The sequence below is a fragment of the Crocodylus siamensis genome, chromosome 13 (genome assembly GCF_052110815.1).
Source record: "Crocodylus siamensis isolate JL-2025a chromosome 13, ASM5211081v1, whole genome shotgun sequence".
NCBI classification, from domain to species: Eukaryota; Metazoa; Chordata; order Crocodylia; family Crocodylidae; genus Crocodylus; species Crocodylus siamensis.
Genome location: NC_143407.1, coordinates 17,314,922 through 17,335,579, shown reverse-complemented (window position 1 = coordinate 17,335,579; position 20,658 = coordinate 17,314,922). Strand labels below are relative to the sequence as shown.

At 52.0% G+C, this 20,658-nt stretch overlaps 1 protein-coding gene across 6 annotated transcripts in view; it reads right to left on the bottom strand.

Moving 5' to 3' along the window:
* Nucleotides 1–20,658, bottom strand: part of ELN (elastin) — a 65,338-nt gene that overhangs the window by 30,190 nt on the left and 14,490 nt on the right. For all 6 annotated transcript variants that reach the window (XM_090025727.1, XM_090025726.1, XM_090025729.1 and 3 more), the window contains exons 2-10: nucleotides 15,937–15,990; nucleotides 11,196–11,261; nucleotides 10,323–10,355; nucleotides 7,422–7,466; nucleotides 5,319–5,387; nucleotides 5,179–5,226; nucleotides 2,752–2,823; nucleotides 2,475–2,507; nucleotides 2,166–2,237 (exon numbers count right to left, since the gene is read on the bottom strand). In XM_090025727.1, coding sequence (XP_089881853.1) covers nucleotides 2,166–2,237; nucleotides 2,475–2,507; nucleotides 2,752–2,823; nucleotides 5,179–5,226; nucleotides 5,319–5,387; nucleotides 7,422–7,466; nucleotides 10,323–10,355; nucleotides 11,196–11,261; nucleotides 15,937–15,990 — 492 coding nt within the window. The remainder of the gene's footprint in view (nucleotides 1–2,165; nucleotides 2,238–2,474; nucleotides 2,508–2,751; nucleotides 2,824–5,178; nucleotides 5,227–5,318; nucleotides 5,388–7,421; nucleotides 7,467–10,322; nucleotides 10,356–11,195; nucleotides 11,262–15,936; nucleotides 15,991–20,658) is intronic.

The window sequence follows — 20,658 nt, the reverse complement described above, 5'->3', positions numbered from 1 at the left end:
CAGAGGCCTGCCCACCCAGCGCAACTGTCTCAGGAGACCCCATAGCACAATGGTGTGGATCACAGACCTGTCTTCTCTATCTGGGAGCAGACCTGTCCTCTCTGTCCCCACTAATGTAGCCAGTGCTTCCCTGGGTACATTCAGCCAAAAGCATCCAGTCCTGCAACTAATTCCCATAACCATAATAGCCATAATACCCGCTCCTGTGAAGAGAGGGGCACAAAAGAAATAGCACCTGCTGAGCCCAGTAAAGAGCCCAGGGCAGACCAGCAGTAGGGTGGAGTGAAAGTAGGTGACAGCAACTGGGAATGACTACTAACTAGCTAGCCCAGGCCATGACCATGCCACCTCCCTCCACCTCCCTAGTGCACACCCACAGCTCATTCATGTTCCACCAGATAGGGCACGTTGGGCCCTTTTCCCCTTGGGAAGCTACAGAGGGACATGGCATGGCATTTCACACATGGGAGGCTACAAGGGTGAGGTCTAAAATCCACAGATACCATTATCTTCCAGTCAGGCCTCTTTCTAGCTACCTGTATGTGGATTTAAGGGCTTCACCCTGGAATGTCAGCTTATATGGCCAAGGTCAGCAGTGCTAGTGGTAGCCACAGCCTAGAAGTTCAGGAGCTCTTGGCCACATCATGAGCTGAAATATTAATGGCATTATAGGGTCCACAGGAAAGAAAAGGGCAAGCCAGCAAAGTATGCTACCAGCCTATCTGCCCCTTGGCCCACCAGGAGATCCTCCCTGGGCTCATGCTGGGCTCAGAGCTCTCTCATTCAAGTGGGAGCCTGTAGAGCCATGGCTGGTAACAGAGAAAGGGATGAGGTTAGGATACACAGCCAGATGCTCTCTTGCTCTGCCACAGGCGGAGCTGACACTGCAGTACCCTCCCAAGGAAGCATGGAAAACCAGGGGAGAGTGCACTCTCAGGGATAGGGCATAAGCCTCAGCCAGAGAAGAGTCCACAGGGGAGTAGCAGATATCAGTGGCCCCAAAGCAAGAGCTAAGGGAAGGCTCTCCTGTTTAGGATGGAACAATCCCATGCACTGGTACAAGCTGGGGGCTGACTGGCTGCGCAGCAGCTCTTCAGAAAAGGACCTGGGGGCTACAGCGGACAATAATCTGAATATGAGCCAACACTGTGTCCTTGTTGCCAAGAAAGCTAAAAGCATACTGGGCTGGATTGGTAAGTGTGTTGCCAGCAGATCAAGGGAAGTGATTATTCCCCTGTATTCAGCACTGGTGAGGCCACATCTGGAGTACTGTGTTCGGTTTTGGCCCCCCCACTACAGAAAGGATGTGGTCAAATTGGAGAGAGTCCAGTGAAGGGCAACAAAAATGGTAAGGGGGTTGGGGACATGACTTCTGAGGAGAGGCTGAGGAGGGATTTGATAACAGCCGTTAACTATCTGAAGGGTGAAGAGGATGGAGCTGGATTGTTCTCAGTGGCGGCAGATGACAGAACAAGGAGCAATGGTCTCAAGTTGCATAAAGGGAAGTTTAGGTTAGATATTAGGGAAAGCTTTCTCACTAGGAGAGTAGTAAAACACTGAAACAGGTTACCCAGAGACAGTGGCGATGTATAGTGGGTGCATGGGGGTGCATGTACACCCCCTGAGAGTGCCGGTGCACCCCCGACCAGCTGCACTCCCGCTTAGGTGATGGGCAGGGGAGGGGCAGGCGGGAGTACCGGTGCCCCACCCTACAAGCACTGGCCAGTCGCTACGATCGCTGCAGCCACTTCTGGGAGCGGCTGTAGCAATCAGCCAGCACTTGCTCCCAGAAGTGCCCACAGCTACTCTTGGAAGCGGCTGCAGTGATTGCAGAGATCAGCCGCGGCGATCAGCCGTTGTGGGATCACCTGGAGGGACCTCGCCCCTGGTCTGCAGGGTCACCCGTGGGGCACCCCCCACCCACAGTCGGTGGGACCAGTCATAGGTGCTCTCCCTGACTAAGGCGGCACCAGTCGCCCATGCCCAGAGAGGTTGTGGTATCGCCATCCTTGGAGATTTTTAAGACACAGCTAGAGAAAGCTTTGGCTGGGGTGATGTAGTTGGGGATGATCCTGCTTTGAGCAGGGGTTTGGACTGAATGACCTCCTGAGGTGCCTTCCAACCCTAACTTTCTATGATTCTATGCTCCTCACCTCACTGCTTACCTGGGAGCTTGGGTGCTTTGATAGGGTATCCCAGAGGGACGCCAGGCTGCTGACCTCCAAAGCCACCAAATCCTGCAAAGACATGGGAAGACTTTACCTATGAAGATGCCCACTGCTCTCCCAAGCTGCTCCAGTGGAGGAGGGGGAGTTGTCTGAGGGACACTTGCAGTCCTTGAGCACAGTAAGGCAGGGCAAGGTGACTCAGCATAAGCCCACCAGAAGACCCAGTGGCTCTGAGCCCCAGACTGCAGTGCAGAGCACAGGCTAAAAAAAATGAAGTGTAGGCAGGCAGGAAGTCAGGCAACTCACCAGGGAATCCAGCAAAGGCTCCTCCACCTGCTCCTGAACAGAGAAAGAAATATGTGAGCTTCTCAATCAGTCCAATCAGGCCTGTGGTTGTTCAGGGGACCCAAACCAGTCCACGTGGGCCTGTGCAGGTCCATGCGTGCCTGCTCAAGGAGAATGTGTCTTCTCCAGTCCCAGCTCAGAACGAGGGAGGCTGAGGCAGAGTCCCATCACCTCTGCCTAGAGCAACATCAGCCTTCAGCCCTTGGCCCTAGGTACACACCAGGGAAGGGGAACATACCTGGGGCTTTTGGCTTGACTCCAGTCCCTGTTGGTACACCAGGCAGGACACCAACACCAGGATAACGGAGGCCTACAAAACAGAGCAGAAAGAGCCAGCTGAATGCGGGCAGAGATCCTTCAATGACAGCCACTACCCCTTCCAAGTTCCTGCAGCTATGTTCAAGCTGCATTGTGGAGCCAATGACAGGCCCCCAGGCCTTACTCTCTGCTCTGACTCATACATGGCACCTGGGAGGAAGCACCTGTCTGTGCCCTGCCCCAGTCTGTCTTGACTCCTGCTGTGTTGCACCTGGCAGGCTGGTAGGATGCCAGCTCTTTTGTTCTCTGGCTCAGACTCTGTCACATCCTGTCTCTTCTGCAATCTTGTCCTCCTCCCACTTCCCACCCTCCTGTCTCATCCCATCCATCTCCTCCCCTCTGCTCTTCTCTGTGGTGCTGTATTCCACAAGCTTTCTCCTGCCCTAATGCTTGTATACCTGACGTCAGGACTAACAACAAATGTTGATCGCCTCTGGCCAGGCCTGTGCATGGACACATGCCAAGGGCATGGACACTGGGCACATTCTGTTCTTCACTTAGAGCTAGCTACAGTCTAGCCCTGCCTTGTATGGCCTGGGGAATGCTCAATTTTTCAGGTGATGTGGATGGTTGCATTAGTCTGGCTTTCAGGGACAGGAGCCCACCTATCCCCAGAGATGCTGCTTGGTGACAGATTGAGTGGCATTGAGATGCTGTAGGAACCTGCTTCCTATTATGTTCCTATCATGTTGGGGCTGGTGCAGAGATTAACTCCATGGGTGACATCTCTGCCATGGGCAGAGGGCTCTAGTCTGAATGGCCATGAGTTTACAGCTGCCCTGCATGCTCTGGGCTGATGCAGATCCTCAGGGTTCTGCTCCCATGTGTATAGAATAAGTCCCCAGAGCACACCACACCACAAACTGGCCCAGGGGCTTACCAGGGCCTTGGATGTTGGTGTTTTCCCCTCACATCCCCAAAGACACCAGACAATCACTTCTTGGAAGTCAGAGCCCTTGCTTATTGAGATTCCCAGGGACATGTAGGCTGTGCCAGATCCTCCATGCCCTGGCATGCAACACCTACTTTTCTGCTGTTGAGACAACTCCAGCTGCCATTTCTAGCCCGTGTCTTTCCTGAGAGCCAGTGTACCTGCCCCTACCTCCTAAGTGGGTAGCAATGACCCTCTCATTGGCCTCCTCTCAGGACTCATACCCCCCTCAGAAGCCTGGTTTTCCAGGTTACAGACTGAACAGCTCTCTGCTCCTGGAATGCCGGCTTCTGGTGCCATGCAGGGCACTACTTTACTTTCCATGTCACCCCCTGCCAAAGATATGTTTCTTTGCTTTGTTCCTTTTTTGTTATACCTCCATGTCTACTTTGTGGTTTAGTGCAGGGATGGCCAACCTACAGCACATGTACCACAAGTGGCACAGGAAGCCTGTGTGTGTGACACAGCAGACTGGAAGGTGACAGAGAGCACAGCGGCAGACCAGGCAGGGCAGGGAGTAGAAACAGCAGCAGATCAGGCAGCAGAAGAGCATTGGAGTGGCACTTTGGGAGGGTGTGGAACTAATTTTGCAATACTTTTTCCAAAAAGGTTGGCTCACACTGATTTAGCAGATGGGCAGAAAAGAATTTTCTTGTCCCACAAAACATGCCAGGTTTTGAAAACATCCCTCCTTTCCAAACCAGGGTGCGATACTGATGTCTCAAACACATTTGTGAACTGACACACTGAAAACCATTGTGGGGAAATGTTCTGTTTCATGTTTGGCCTTTTACTGTTTCCCACCTCCCTGTCATACACATTTGCTCATGATTCAAAAAAGCAAAGAAACAAAACTCATTTTTCATATTGATAATTTTAAATGATCTTGCTCAGCTGATTCTAAATCCTGCTGCTCCCACAGATAATTTAGAAATGACAAGTTTGTCAGAACTAGCTATCCTCATTTAACCAAATGTCATGTGTGGCCACTCTCAAATTCAGTCTGAGAGGGACTTGCAGTGATCAACACAACATAGGCAGTAGTAAAACTAGGGGTGGAAAAGCAGGGCACCAGCCCCAGGTGACAATTTGGATGCAGGGACTGCAAAAATGGCAGGCACTGATGGACTGGCCTGGCTGCCACTACCTAGGGAAGAAACATTTCTTGTTATGGAAACTGGGTGGAGCTGGAGCTAGAGGTACCATGTGAGGGCCAGCGCTGGGCTGCTTTACAGATAGGTTCTGGCACAGGCTGGATTAGCATGTTCACACAGTGTGCCAGCAACAGCCAGGCTGGCTGTGCACTAGCTGGGTAAGACACTGGACTGTCGATCACACTGTGCTCACTGACTGGTCCGTTGCACACAGGCTGCATGCCAACAGTGCCTTCATGCCGTGAACCCTTCCACAGCTCACCTGTCCCTGGAAGCACGCCTCCTGGAAATGCTCCAGGAATCCCAACACCTGGCAGACAAGAGAGAAGCAACAGTGAACGTCTGTCCAGCCACCTTGTCACACCTAGTTGATCTCCCACCCACACTGGTTCTTCCACCTACCTGGTACTTTGGGGGGTTTTACTCCAGCAGCTGCTCCTGGCTGAACCCCAGGCTGGGGCACTACAGCACCTGCATAGGCATGAGAGAGTCAGAGGCTCTGAAAACTGGATCAGCAGAAAGCACACAGACTTATAACCCTCCATGGGCACAGATCCTGGTGTGGAATCTAATATGCCCAGGACATTGTGAAGCCCAGGAAAGGCAAGCTCAGGATCGGGGCACCGCCTACCTGTGGAAACCCCAAGGCCACCAACACCACCAGGCAGGCCAACTCCACCAACTCCTCCAACTCCACCAATGGTGCCAACTCCGCCCAAGCCAGCACCTAGTGACCAAAGTGGGACGGGCAGGCAGAAGGTGAGTACCCAGACTCACACCATAGTGGGCTTCTGGTTGGGTTGGCCCTGAAGCCACAGGGACTTGAAAATACAGGCACTTTCAAGCACCTAGAGGTGAGGGCTCCAGCCATGGAAATGAAGCCCAGCCTGGATGGATTACGTAGTACAGGGGTGAGACAGACTCTCAGTCTTGAGTATCGTAGGCTTCCCCACGCTGCCCTGGGATCTAGGCAGGCCTGTAGAGGGCTCCCCCATGGCACTGGGAGTGACAGACTGTCAGTGCCCAAAAGAGAGAGGCCCCCTGACCCTTGGAGTAGCAGGATCCCAGCTCATCTGGGGTAAGTTCTGTGCAACCTGCATTGCCCTAGCCAGGATATACCACTCAGCACAGCCGTCCCCAAAGTCCCCAGACTCCCCTGCATGCTTACTGCTGCCACATTAGCCCTGGCTCCCTCATCCCTACACTGGTCCAACCCTTAGCCAATAGACCAGCACCTCTCACTTGCCGTATCACAGTGTCTAGGCACTAAGAGCTGCCTCAAAGGGCAGGATCCACGAAGTTCATGCCAAGGGAGCACAGATGGCATGGCAGGGTTCTGGGAAGGGGAGCAGGCAGGAGGACTGTAGTGAGCCAAGGGCATCCCGGATTTAACAGGCCATGTATTTGGTAGTCCTCTCCCCGCTGGAGGCTTGAGCTCCTGGTCTGGTTTGGTTCCAGGTACTGGTGTATTTGGTAAAGCCCACCCCAGTCCTTGTCAGGAGCCATTTTTCAGTTTGCGCAGCTGGTGCATAGCTACGATGCAGGACCAAGGAAGGACAGCCAACTTCTGGGTGCTCTGGGCCATCTTAGCACCTAGAAACAAGCTCTGTGCACTCACCAGCTTTGGCAGCAGCTTTATAGGAAGCTGCCAACCCAGCACCTGGGTAGATACCCCCTGGGTACAAGCCCAGCCAAGCTATACCACCTGCCATAGAAAAGGAGAGTGAACCTGACTTCCCCAGAGCCCAAAACCTGCCTTGTGGTTGGGACCATCGGAGAATCAGGCTCCATGGGAGAGTTCACTCTTGCCCTGTACCCCCAGACACCTAAGTCAGTGCCCCCAGCTCTGCACTCTCCTGGCAAGTGTCTGCAGCATGCTGGAGGCAGAGATGGAGCAGGAGGTGGCAGGAGAGAACTCCCACTGTTGTAAGACCTGTGGTAGGCATGGGGTGTGGCAGGGCTAGATGTGGAGAGCTGTGGAGTGCCCAGATATCACCCAGGGGGGCTCCAGTCGGGGCTATTCACACAGAAAGCCCCTTCCAAATAAAAGTACCAAGATGACTAGGAAAACCCAGCTGTCTGCTGCTCACAAAGGGAATCTAGGGTCCTATAGCCCCTCCCCACTGCCTGCCCTCTGCTTCTCATCTGTGGGAATGGCACTGTGCCCAGCACAATGGATCCCTGATCCTAGCCAGGGGATACCAGTACTCTGCTGGTAAATCCCTGTGATTCAGGGCTGGGAACAACCTTTTGTCTGGAAGCCTGCAACCTGAGAAAGAAGCTGGCCACTGAGGAAAGGAAGAGAAAAGGGTAAGATTAGCAGGGCTACCTGGGAGTGTGGGTTCCCAGTCCTAGTCCAACCCCCTTTGACAGCTCAGCCTCTGTCTTTTTATGGCTTGGGCAAGGGGCACTTGAGGGAAGAAGTATCAGGGGTCTAGGCCAGGCCCTGCGAGCACAAGAGCAGTACTCAGTGTCCCCAAGGACATGGATGATCTGTGCACTCACCGGGTTGCAGACCAAGTGCCCCAAATCCCCCAAGGCCTCCAACTCCTGGAAAGAGAAATTCAATGAGAAGGGAAGACATGAGCAGGCATGTGTGCCAAGGAGAAAGGCTGCCTGGCCTGGTCTGTGGGGTAGGGAGGGACAGGGGGTGTGAAGCTCTGCTCAGTGTGTTCAGCCAGCTCTGGGCAAATACAACAGCAGTTTTGAGCACGGCTATCTGGGGCATGTCCAGTCGCCAACACTGGAAACATGAAGAGGACTGGGAAGGATGCTGCTTTATTGCTCCCCCATCTCCTCTCCCAGCCTGAGTCCTGAAGGGCCTGGCTCCCTGTATAAGGCCAGGGAGGCCCTGGCTTCTCAGCCTGCACCCTGCACCCTTCCTGGACCCCATGTTCCTCTGTGGTGTGAACCCGTCTTACAGCTTCTAGGGACTGATACCATGGTGACTGCAGGAGCCTGTTGGGCTCTGTGGAGTCCCTTTGCTGTCCCCCTGCTACTCAGGGATAGGAAAAGCAAAGAGCCAGCTCACACGACTTCCCCAGAGCTGCCATCTTCTCAAAGAAACATGCAGCCTCAAATGGCAACAAAAATAACCTTAGCTGTGTAAGGTTGTGCACCAAGAGTCTGAACCATAAGCTCTGAGGGGGCAAAGTAGTTTTCTTCCCTTTCTAGTGGTGCTTGTCCTTTGAGCAAGAGGATGGGAAGTTCAGTGGCAATGCTGTTGGCTGCTCACAGCACACAAGGGAGGAGGGTGGCCTTGCAGTGGGGCTCTGCTGCGGTCAAAGCCTTTTGTTGGCCACTCCAGTGGATGGAGCATGGGAAGGATCAAATCCCAGAGTGCTGGGGCCAGGACAAGGCCAACCCAGGCCCATGCTGGGGGTGACTCGTCTGGCCTGCTCCCTTTGCCCCACAGCCTCTGTGCTCCCCCAGGTACTGCCTGGCCCACCCCCTTCCCTGCCCCTCTTTAAGCTCTGTCCTAACTCCTCCCAGCAAGATCAGTGATGGGATTGAATTTGAAATGTTTATGACTGTGGAACAAGTCCCTCTGGCTGGGGAAGATGCAGCCTTCCAACATCTGGGCCTAATCATCTGCTTGCTCCCTCCAGGCGCAAATTCCACTGCCCTTGGCTCATGCACGCTAACAACGCTTAGGCTGGGACTTCACAGCTACACAGCGTTTGTTTTTAATTATGCAGAAATAAAGGGCTTGTTTTTCTTTCCACAAACTGAAATCTGAGTAAATGGGGCTTCCAGGGAGCCTCCTTGTGCTGGCCTGCCTGCCGGGAGGCAAATGGACAGGTCCCAGGGCCAATCATGCCACTGATTGCCTGTGTTTTGGGGATGCTGGAGTCAGGCAGGCCGGGGGGATCACACAAAAGGGTTTGGGCTGCTCAGCAAGGGGCTGGAAGGTCAGGTTTGGAGCCGAGTCTACCTCTGGCCCAGTCGAGTTGTCCTGACCTAGCCTTTCTGCTTGGCCCCTAACTTCCTGTGACCTCTGCCCCATCTCCCAATACCAAGATGGCTGAGGGCCTCCCCATTCTCTCCATGATTGATATTCTGTAGCAGTGACAATGGAATGGCCCCAAGCCCTGTAAGACTCAATTCCCTTGGGCCAGGAGGATCATGGTGGGGCAGGATCACAGACACTGTGCAGCCCATGGCAGGGAGAACCTGATAGGGACAGCGCCTAGCCCAACCCAGCCAGTATAGGAAAGGCACGGTGGCAGCCCTCCTGCTGCATCCAAAGGGTTCCTCACCAGCTTGCCCTGAGTGGGGATGGGCAGTCCCTCATGCCCGGGGCACAATATCTCAAGCACCAGCTTTGAAATGCAGCAGCCCATTTGTGCTCCAGGGCCCAGCATTAGTCATGTGAGATGACCTGTGAGGCACTCACTAGATGATGCCCAGCACCAAGTAGAAAAGGCTTTGCTACCCTTAGGGTAGGCAAAGCCAGGAAGAACTATCTAATGGACCTGGGCAGAAGAGGCTGAATTCCTTGCAGGTTCCTTTCCCCACAGTTCCTGGGGAGCTCACTGCCGAGCAGTGCTGAGCATCCTCAGGTGGGAGGCCCATGCCTCACTGTAAATGGAGCCTTTTAACAGCAGGCTTTCAAAAGCCTCAGGCTTTCTTGCATGGCTCAGTCTTAGCAGCGTGGTTCCAAGCAAAGGCATGAGGTTGCGTGGTTTGATGGCAGTGAGCTCCCTGACAGAGCTTTTGCCAGCTTTGCAAGGGCACAGTTGCTCGGCAGCAGCTGGCTCCGGCATAGCCCTAACACTGCTGCAGTTTTACATCTTTACTTCTTTCCAGTTACAGGCAGCCTTGGTGCCCTGGTCCATCCTCCAGGCCCCCAGGATGCATTCAGGATAAGTGATTTGCAGACCAACATACAGATGTCTGAGGGGGTCTCAGGAGCCTTGCCCAGCTCCCTGCTCTTCCCAGCCTCCCTGTATGTATCCAGATACCAAGGGAGTGCAAAGTTCTGACACCCTTTCCATGCCCCAGTAATCAGCATTTAACTACAGGCTAAGTGAAGCCTAATGAACATGTGCTAATCCTTTATTCAGGCCTTCCTGGCAACAGGAGTTGCTGCTTGGAGCCAGTGCCCTGCGGTTTCCAATCCCTGAAGGATCACCCAGCCATGACCACCCAGGGTCAGGAGTCCTGTTTTGAATGGGAGGGAACAAATAATCACAGGCTGGCAGCTCCACTATGGGTTGGGAAACAGGTTGTCTGCTCTGCCCACAATGTTAAGGCAGTCCCCTGAATGCTCAGTCTTTCCCTCATCCCTAAGTTATACAAGAGAATCAAGGATTATCAGCAGCAGCTGATAGTAGCCTCCATGCCCTTGCTATCACAGACCTCCCAGAACCAGCAAGAGAGATGGGATGAGGAAACAACTCTTACCTGGCTTGGGAGGTTTTCCTCCAGCACCAAGACCTGAAAAAAAAGCAACACCCCAAACCATTAGGCAAATGTGAGGAGGGACAGAAGTGGGAGTACATGGGGAATTGTGTCACAGCAGGTGGCTGGCCTGGCAGAGAGGAGAAGAGTCAGATGCCAGATCACATGTGCAGGGACCCACAGCCCTTGGGAGCCTCGGCATCACCTCCTTTGGCCTGTGAGCTGCAGCTGGCTACAGTTGCAGCTCACAGGCCAAACAGGTCACAGGGGTCACTTCATCTGAACCCCATGTAGGGACTGCCCTGAAGTCACTCCTATCTGGAGTAGTGTAGAAGTGATGGTGTAGTCATGAAGGTCCAGAAATTATGTGAGACCAGCAGTGACCTGTAAAAGAATGACTTGCATTCAAAAGCTTGTGTAGCCAATCCTAACTAGACAGCTGGTATAAGAAAAGATACCACCCTAAGAAATCCTTGCTCCTGTTTGAACTAAGAGAAAAACATCTCACCCTGACTCTACAGCACACGCTCTGTTAAAAACCATTAAAAACACACACCTTATTTCTTCTCTGAAATTGCCGGGCTTCTTTCTGTCTTGTCTGATAGACTGAAGAGGCCTCTCCCCTAGCAGAAGCCAAGCCATGTGCCAGCACCCTGACCAGATAAGAGACCCCACACCTGGGAAGACACCTCTGTTTCAAAGTGCTCTGTACACAGGAAAGGCTTCTCCCTCCTTGGGGAGACAGCAGGTACATCCATGCCCAAGTGAGATGCCTGTTCATCTTTCCTACCAGTGAGGCCAATCATCAGGCATGGGGTATGGGTTCTCCTTTTGCCTCAGAGCAGCCATGCATGAAGGATTGGTTTGGATACTCACCTGCACCCCCAAGGCCTACTCCAGCTCCTATTCCACCTGCTCCCAGGCCTCCTACTCCAGCAGCTCCTGAAAAGACCAGCACATCCTTAATGCCCTACCAACCCCAGAATTGCTGGGATCCTTGCCCCAGAGTGATCAGTACCTGGGTATCTTTTTAGGAGTGAACACAGACCCTCTATTCATGGGTCTGGTACCTACATTCCCAAACCAAAGGCCCAGGAAAGGAGGTGGGAGGGGGTGGGGGTTTGGATAGCCCACCCACTGCCAGCCTGAAGTCCTCCCTCTGAGTGGTCTCCATGCCTGCTCCCATGGGCTGCCCCAAGTGAGATTGCTCTGCTTTGAGAGTGGGTAGAGAAAGGTCAGGATCACACTGAAGCTCCAGCCTCCTCAGCCCAGCTTCCTCCAAGCCAGGATGGTGGAAGAGGAGGCCAGGATAAAAGGCTGTTGCTGAGGCCATCCATCCAGGCAGCACCCTCCCATGTTGCTCCCTGGCAGAGAAAGGCACTGACCTCCAGCAGGACCACAGTGGCTCCAGATGCCCAAGTAAAAATAAGACAAACCACAGCAGAGCCTATGGCTCACTAACCTGCAGGACTCCTTGACCCCAGGCTTCTGAGTTCAGGGCCAATAGACCCAGGTGCAGAGACTGAGACTACAAACTAGGCAGCATGACAAAGGGAAATCTGTAAAAAAGGGGACCACTAAAGGGTTAATTTCCCAGGCTGCCACTGTAGGGAAAAACTGAAAAGACACCTGCCCTTTATTGTACACCTGTAACTGAATTCTGTGTCTGCCAAGGCTGATGACGGGGCACCCTGAGCTCCAGGGCTCCCTAGAGGCATCCTGGAGATAAAGAATATCCTCATGGCAGTGTGGAACACTGTCAAGGATGCCACACAGCTGTGGTGAGACTGTAGGATGGGGCAGTCTGCCTGTCCTGGGGGATAGACCCTGGCTATGATATGATCCAGGTGACAGACCGAGGCCACAGAATGACCTCAGTGATGATGGCGTACAGCATGACACAGGAGATGGGGACAGGGAGAAAATAGCCCTACCACCTAGATACTGTCAAATCTATAATGTAAACTCTACATAAGACTACCATCAAAGGAGAACCAGTTAGATATCTGAAATGTGTATATACTAAAGCAAGAAGCATGGGGAATAAACAGGAAGAATTTGTGGTCCTAGTACAATGATGGTACTACAAGGAATGATGATGTAACTGGGATTACAGAGGTGTGGTGGGATAGTTCATATGACTGGAGTATGGTCACAGATGGGTGTAATCTGTTCAGGAAGGATAGGCAGGGGGAAAAGAAGGAAGTGCTGCCTTATATATAAAGGTGATGTACACATGTTTGGAGGGGCAGTACAAAATGGAAGATAGGCCTGCTAAAAGCCTGTGAGTAAAGGTCAGAAGAGATGATATGGTGGGCATCTGGTATATGCCACCAAACAGGTAGGAAGAGGTGGATGAGGCCTTCTTAAACAAATGACAGAGGCTTCTAAATCATAGGACTTGGTGCTCATGGTCGGCTTTAATTTTCAGGACATCTGCTGGGAGGGAAATAGCAGTGCACAAGCAGTCCAGCAGATTCATGGAGTATTTCAAGGATAACTTCTTGATACAGATGGTAGAGGCCAACTAGGGGGGAAGCTCTTCTTGACTTACTGCTGACAAACAGGGAGAAAATGGCTGAGAATGTGAAGGTGGAAGGTAACTCAGATGATGAAATGATCAGAGTTCAAGATCTTAAGGGAAAGAAGGAAGGAGAGCAAAAAAAAAAGACATTTCAGAAAAGCAGACTTTAGCAAACTCAGGGAACTGGTGGGAAGGATCCCCTGGGGGGCAAGTCTGAGGGGAAAAGGAATCCCAGGAGAGCTGGCTATACTTTATGAAAGCCTTTCTTAAGGGCACAAAAGCAAGCTGTCCCAGTACAACAGGCAAATAGGAAGTGCAACAGGACACCTGCCTGGCTTGACAGCAATTTCTTCAGGGAATTGAAAGTCAAAAAGGAGTTCTACAAAAAGTAGAACCTTGGTCATAGTACTAGGGAAGAGTATAAGAGTATTGTATGGGCATACAGAGAAAAATTTAAGAATGCCAAGGTACAATTAAAGAAGCAGCTGGCAAGAGATACAATAGGCAGTAGAAAGGGATTCTACATTACGTGTAAGAGGAAGACCAAAGAAACTATAGATCCCTTATGGAATGCAGAAGGGAATCTAGTTATGGATGATGCAGAGAACACTAAAGTATTTAATGCATTATAAATGGGGGCAGCTGCAGATAACAAGCATAGTTGGCAGCAAAGACAGGGAAGTAATGGCAGTAATGGCAGAACAGGTAAGGGATGACTTAGAGAAGCTAGAGTTTTTCAAGTTGGTAGGGCTGGATGGGATGCACCCTGGCATACTGAAGGAACTGGCTGAGGTAATTTCAAAGCCATTATCTATCCTCTTTGAGAACTTGTGGTGGTTGGGTGAGATACTACATGATTGTAAAAAGGCAAATATAGTTCTCATTTTTAAGAAAGGGAAGAAGAAGGATCCACAGAATTATAGACCAGTCAGTCTGACGCTTGATATCCAGAAAGATCATGAAGCAGATCCCTAAGGGATTTATTGTAAAGCACCTAGAGGAGAACAAGCTGATCAAGAACCAGGTCCGTGGATTCACCAAAAAAGTCATGCCTGACCAACCTGGTTTTCTTGTATTGACAGCAAAGCACTATCTCCCACAGCATTCTTATTAAGAAGATAGAAACGACAAACTAGATGAAAATAATGTAAGGTGGATACATAACTGGTGGGATCATCACGCTTAATGAACAGTCATCAGTGTCAAAATGTATAGTGGGAGGAGATATCAAATGGGGTTCCTCAGAGATCAGTTCTGAGTCCAATATTGTTTAATATCTTCTTTATTGATTTGGATCAAGTGTACACTTAGTAGATATGGGGAGGACACCAAGTTGGGTAGAGTTGCAGATACTCTGGGGGGGAAGGGAAAGGATCCAGAATGACTTGACTAGACTGGAGAAATGGTCCACAATCAATTAGGTAAGATTCAAGAAGGACAAGTGCAAAGTCCTGGATTTGAGATGGAACAATTGCATGCACAAATACAGACTGGGGAATGGTTGCATGCATTACTGCAGAGAAGGACCTGAAGGTAGATTAAGCGGAATATCAGCCAAAAGTGTGCTCTTGTTGCAACCCCCCCCCCCCCCCCAAAAAAAAACCCCCCCAGAACAACAGCATCCTGGGTTGTATTAACAGGAGCATCACTTGCAAATCAAGAAGTGATACTTCCATTCTATTCAATATTGGCCTCCAGGAGTACTGTGTCCTGTTTTGGGCTTCACACTGCAAGAAGATTGTGGACACATTGGAGATAGTCTGGCACAGAGCAATACAAATGATTTGGGGTCTGGGAAGCAGAGCTTACGAGGAAAGGATGAAAGAACTAGGACTGTTTAGTCTGGAGAAGAGAAAACCATGTGAGGATTTGATAGCAGTCTTCAGATATCTGAAGGGCAATTACAGAGAGGAGGGATATGGGATTTTTTCTGGCCGCCAGGGACAGGACTAGGAGCAATGGCTTCAAGATGTAGCAGAGGAAATTTAGATTGAATATTAGGAGGAGCTTTTTTACTATGAGGGTGGTTAAGCATTGGAACAGGCTGCTTAGAGAAGCTGTGGAATCTCCATCCCTGGAAATTTTCAAAAACAGCTTGGACAGACACTTGGCTGGAAAAGTTTAGTCAGGGATGATCATACCTAGAGCAGGGAACTGGACTAGATGACCTCATGAGGTCCCTTCCAGCCCTTCTTTCCTACAATCCTATGATCTTATGGCAGGCTGTGGTGAGAGCCAGGTGATGAGGACAGGTTACAGCATGACATACACTGCTAACAGGCTTAAAAAATAAGGCAGGGGATGAAGACTGGCTACAGTTTGACTCATAAGATTAGCATCTAGCTATGGCCCTACCCATGTGCCTGGCATCAGATTATGGTGCAACTCAGGTGACAGGACTTGACCTGTGTGACAGGCATCTTTCCTATTGTGTCACTTGTTGCTGTCCTGTCACCTCAGCCCCAGGCTGGGACTGTCCCATCAGACAAGTGTTTGGAGGCAGCCAAAGTACAATGGACAGGCTGGAGACCTGTAAAAGGCTGTTCTGAAGGATCCCAAGGTGACAGCATGAGTGCCAAGGGGAGATATCCCCACAGTCCCTTCTTTCCATTGGACCTTCCTCTACCAGTCTCTGTGGAGCAATCAGCCCAGGCTCACACGGTGAGTGAGGCTTAGATGAGAATGGGAGGGTCTCCTGACTCTTGGCTTGGGCCTGGCTCAGTTTAGCAGCTATGGCTTTCCATGGAGTTGCCCCTTCTGTGTTGGAGGCAAGCAGAGCCCATTACAGGTGCAGAGGTGCTGGCTTGAATGTTAACTACACAGGAGCAGGGATGCACAGGCTTGTTCCCCTTACTGGTTTTGCAAGGCTCAAAGCAGGGGGCAGCACCTCCCTTGCCCACGCACACTCAGACTTAGCCTCCCAGTGCTGCTCACTTGGCACTTGCCTGCCTTCAGGGATCCTCCCTAGTTACATGCCATTCCCTCCCCTTCCAGTCATGTGTGCGCCCCTCCTCCTAACTTGTCCTGTCCTTTTCCTGAGAGAAGATATTCTCCTTCCCTCCTGAGTCCCATTTGGGTGAGTCTTGTGCTTACCTGGGTAATATCCTCCTCCTAGAAGTCCCCCTCCAGGGATAGCACCAGGGACCCCTGCAAAAGAATAGGCCTGGTCATACACACAGCTAGCCTGAGAGACAACTGCTGGGTCCAGATGCGCCCAGCCCGCATGGCACTTGGCTCAAAGGCAGCATAGAAACATCTTTGAGACTTATTGGGATGGAGGAGCTGCCCCAAGTGCATTCTCAAACAGCAGCACCATGATCCTTCACTCAGGTGTGCAATCCTGGGCCAATCCATGCCTTGACTGTGCCTCGATTTCCTCATGTTATCATGAGCTTAACGACAGGGACCTGCCCTGTATAAGTGCTCTGAGACCAGGGTGGAGGCACTGGGATTGTGGGTTGGTGCTCAAAGATACACTGGTGCTTTTGCCAAGAGCCCAGGCAAGGAGGCCAGCCTGTCCGCAGAGTGAGGAGAAGGGCAATCTGTCTGTGGCAGAGCCAGTCAGGGGCAGTAAGCCCAAGACTGCTTCTCCTCTGGTACAAGCAACTGGCCTGTCCCCAGCTCCCTGCAGCATGGGGGGATAGGAGGTCCAGTGCCAGTCTGGGACTGAGACCCTTGTCCCATGCCCTGGTCTCTGGGCACAGTGTGGAGGGAAGAACTTGCCTCTGTGGCTTCAGCTATCCCCTGTAACACCCTGCACAGCCGTGCTCAGCAGCAGCCCCAGCACAAGGCAGGGGAGAAGCTGCATTTGTGCCACTTGGAGACAGATGAGGGCTGTGCTGGGCCAACTGACTCTTTCTGGGAAGCCAGCACATTTCACAACAGCTTTCAGCCTGAGGCAGAGCCCAGGGTGTGGGGGAGGGTGCTGAGTGGGACTGAAGAGAGTGATGAGAGATGAAATAAGAGACCAGGCAGAATCCTCCATTCCCACTAGCATCTCACCCCACCGGGAGCCAGCTCCACTGCACCCCACCAGGAGTCAGCTTTCCACTGCTCTGTTTCTACCTAGAGGGAGCAGCCATCAGCATAAGGGGAAAACTGCATCACTGCTATGAGAACTTTGCATTTATGGACTGCACACTGCCTCCACTGAGTCAGGGGCTCCTGCTGACAAACTGTGGCCTGTGGATTCGGTGCTGGGGGACGCTATGGATTCCCAGTTCTGTAAAGCCATCCATCTGTCTACAGGGCTGCAGCAGAGTTACACACATGCATGCATGTGCGTGTATGCGCACGCACACAAACACACACACACACTGCCTTCTGGCATGTGTTACCTTGACTGGGGCAGACGACTTATTTTAGGGCAGAGGTGTCACAGGATGCATCTACACGTGAAGCTATGCCGCTGTAGTGACATGCTACTGTGATGTCCCAGTTAATCTTAATCTCCCCCAGTCCACAGGAGTCTACACATGACCAGCCGCTACTTTGCCGTAGTGGTGTGCTGCCACAGTGAAGCAGCAGCTAAAAATAACCATGTGCTGCATGTACAGCACAGTACAGGTGATTAGCGGGCCATGCTTTAGTAGTTCCAAAAGGAAGTACTAAAGCCCGGTGCAGTAACAACATCACCATAGGGCAATGTGTAGACACACCCACAACTGCTTTGTGACCCAGGCCAGATCTGGACCGCAGGGCTCCTTGTGGGCTTCAGCTGGCCTGGAGCATATGGCAGCAGCAGTTCCAGCTGCAACCTGGAGCATGCAGTAGTGGTGGCAGCAGCTCCAGCTCTGGCACAGGCCACACAGAGGAGCTCCAGGTCCTGCCACGTGCTGTGTGCTGGATCTGAAGTTGCTGCCATTGCTACATGCTTTGTACCATAGCAGCTGCTTTAGCCCTGGGACAAGGAACAGGGCACAGGGCATAGGGCATGCAGCAGCCACAGTGGGACCAACAGCTGAGCTGAGGCCCCAGCAGTGGCAATAGGTAGAGTGGCTGGAAGGCAACTGGGGCTGTGTCAGTCTTCACTCACCCTCTTATTACCAAGTGCCATGTCCACCAGGGAAAGGGCCCCAGATTCTGTGGCAGGCCACTTTACCCCAGGAACCCCCAACTTGTAGGAGCCAACCAGTAGCCCAGGATTGATACCCCTGTTTTAGGGGGAACTGGGGTAGTCTCCAGGGTCCAGGCCCTCTGCTAAGTCTGCCAGACAGTCAGTGTAGGAAATGGTCCTGAGAACCACCAAACTCATCTGATATATGGGCCACCATGCATCCCAACCAGATGGGAATTGCTTTTTATCCCTGCTAAGTTGAGCTCATCTTTGTGTGAAGCTGTAGAAGTGAAAGGTTCTCTACTCAATCCAGAATCTCCTGAGACAGTCAGTCTCCTAACCAGGGTGAATGTCAGAGGGAGTCCCACAAATAAAGAGCTATTACAGACCAAGTCATGGCCTTAAAGAGAGCACTGAGCCATCTGCTATAAAGCCAAGCACTCTAAAGGTTGGGTATGCCTGTTCTGTGGCTCTGGGTGCAGTTTGCACCTCTCAACCATGTGCAGTTTAAGGCAATCTTCAAGGGCATCACCACTTTTTTTTCATGTCTGACTCCTCAGATAGACTTTCTGTTGCATGTGGGGGGGTTTTCCCCCTCAGGGGAGAGGGCTGTATGGGACTGTACATGGGCTTTCTGTATGTCCAAGATGGGCTGTCTTATTTATATTAGCATAGGCTGCCCAACCTGTGCCACTTGCCCTTAAAGCAGCTGTCAGGTGTGCAGTGGCTTTTCAACCCTGTGGGAATTTGTTCTACCTCTGGGGCTGACACTCAGAAAGGGCCTTGTCCAGACTCATTGCTGTGTTGTGCTGAGGGGATGGGATCCTGGGCTGCCATGTTAGAAGCAGAGTTCTGCCCCAGATCTGCCTGGAGTCACCTTGAGCAACTGTTTGGCTGAACAAGTCATAAGGGCCTCCTTTTTGCCTCTGGCTACAGTAGAGTTGGGTTTGGTCAGTATAAGGGGCTTTGAGTGTATTGACATACTAGAAGCATAGGTGGATTAATGCATGGGCCAACTGGGTCTGGACCTAGGGGCCCCTGCCTCCGCACGGATGAAACCAGTGCCTGGGCTGGGCTGGCCTGAGCATGGTGCAACGTAGCAGGCCATAGCTTCTGGATGCTGTTTGCTGGTTGCCACTGCAGCCAGACTGAGCTGCAGCAGCACGAAGGACCACCCCTAGAGCTCAATCCACACTGCACAGCTCTGAACTCCGGTGCTGCCTCCAGTGCAGACCTGAGGGCAGGGACAGCTGCATCTCCTGTCCCAGGCCTTGGGGGCAGTGAGTCCTATTTTCACTGCTGCGTTGGCCAGGGACAGAACCCGCAGATGAGGGCCCCAATTAACCTTAATTTGCCCCAGACCAGAAGGAGCAGCTAGTAGAGCAACTGGTGCCCTGCCTTTCAATCCCACACTGCTTTGCCTAGGCCTGTGCTATGAGGAGGTTTCACTCTCAGTAGAGAGGGGTGATAGCCTGCATCCCTGCACCTAAATCTCTCTTACCCATGGTTGGGCACTCTGTGTCAGTCCCTTCTGAGATGGATGCAGCCAGGCCTGCACATACAGCTGACCCCAGCTCAGCATGGCTTCTTGTGGGGAAAGCCCAAGGCTTCTGGGTCTGGGGACAGCTGGGGTAGTGTCAAGTGCTTAGGCTGCTGGACTCAAGGGGCATTTTTACACATGCTGTGACACCAGGCAATTTAATTAGCGAGTTGCGCTAATTAAAAAGTGCCCACATGTCACATATAGCAATGTCCCCATGTGTCCCATGCTGAAAAACTGGCAGCAGAGTGCTTTGAACTAAAGCGCATCGAACATGTCTCATTTCAAAGCGCCCCACCATCATTTTTTCAGCTCGGAGATGTGCTGGAACACTGATACACGTGACGCAGAAGGCTGCCAGAGCGCATCAATTCCTGTGCTCCAGCAGACTCGATTAATTCAGTAGACTTCATTAATCAGCACATCAGAGCAGGGTCCCTGCATGTGCATAGGCCGATTTGTTCACCTTCAGTACCCGCACGTGTATAGGAGCCTAAGGGGCTTAGCTCACATTTGCCCTAATAAATATGGCCAGCAGGTGGCGCTGAGGGATTGAAAGCTGGGAACTAAGTGGGGGGATCTGGCTCTAGTTGGGCACCAGCTTTAGAAAAGTTCTTTCCTTCCCAGATTTGTCACTGGGTGTGTCTACTTGTGTAATTACAGTGCCTCAATAAACTGCAGAGCTTATTGCTCCAGAGTTAATTGCTCCAGGCTGCAGGTTGAACATGTGCCTGGGGACAATTAACTCCTGAGCAATAAGCTTCACAGTTATTCAGGTGCAGCACGTGGAGTCCAGGCGCAGCAGCCCCAACTGGCAGGGGACCCCAGGGTCAGCCTGCCAGCCCGGGGCTGTTCACCCCGGCTCAGTGTTGTGTGGAGGGGCTGGCTGGGCCATGAGGGAGGCTTCAGCAAAGGGTTAGCTGGCAGGCAGCCCCTGCGCTGAAGCACCCCCGTGCTCCAGTCAGCTGGGTAGCATCTGTCTGAGTGCTGCTACAGAATAAATTTGTTTACTCCAGTCTAATAGGGGCACACATATAGATGTAGACACTGAGATGTTTACTGTGCTGCTAATTAGTCAACTACACAGTAAACAACTGGTACAGACGTGCCCATTGAAACCCAGTCTGCTCCCCCCCATGGCCCCCTACTCATCCCTGTTCCCACCCCACCCAGTCAGCACCTGCTTGTCTGTAGTATTCATTCCTCACATCTGGGTAAA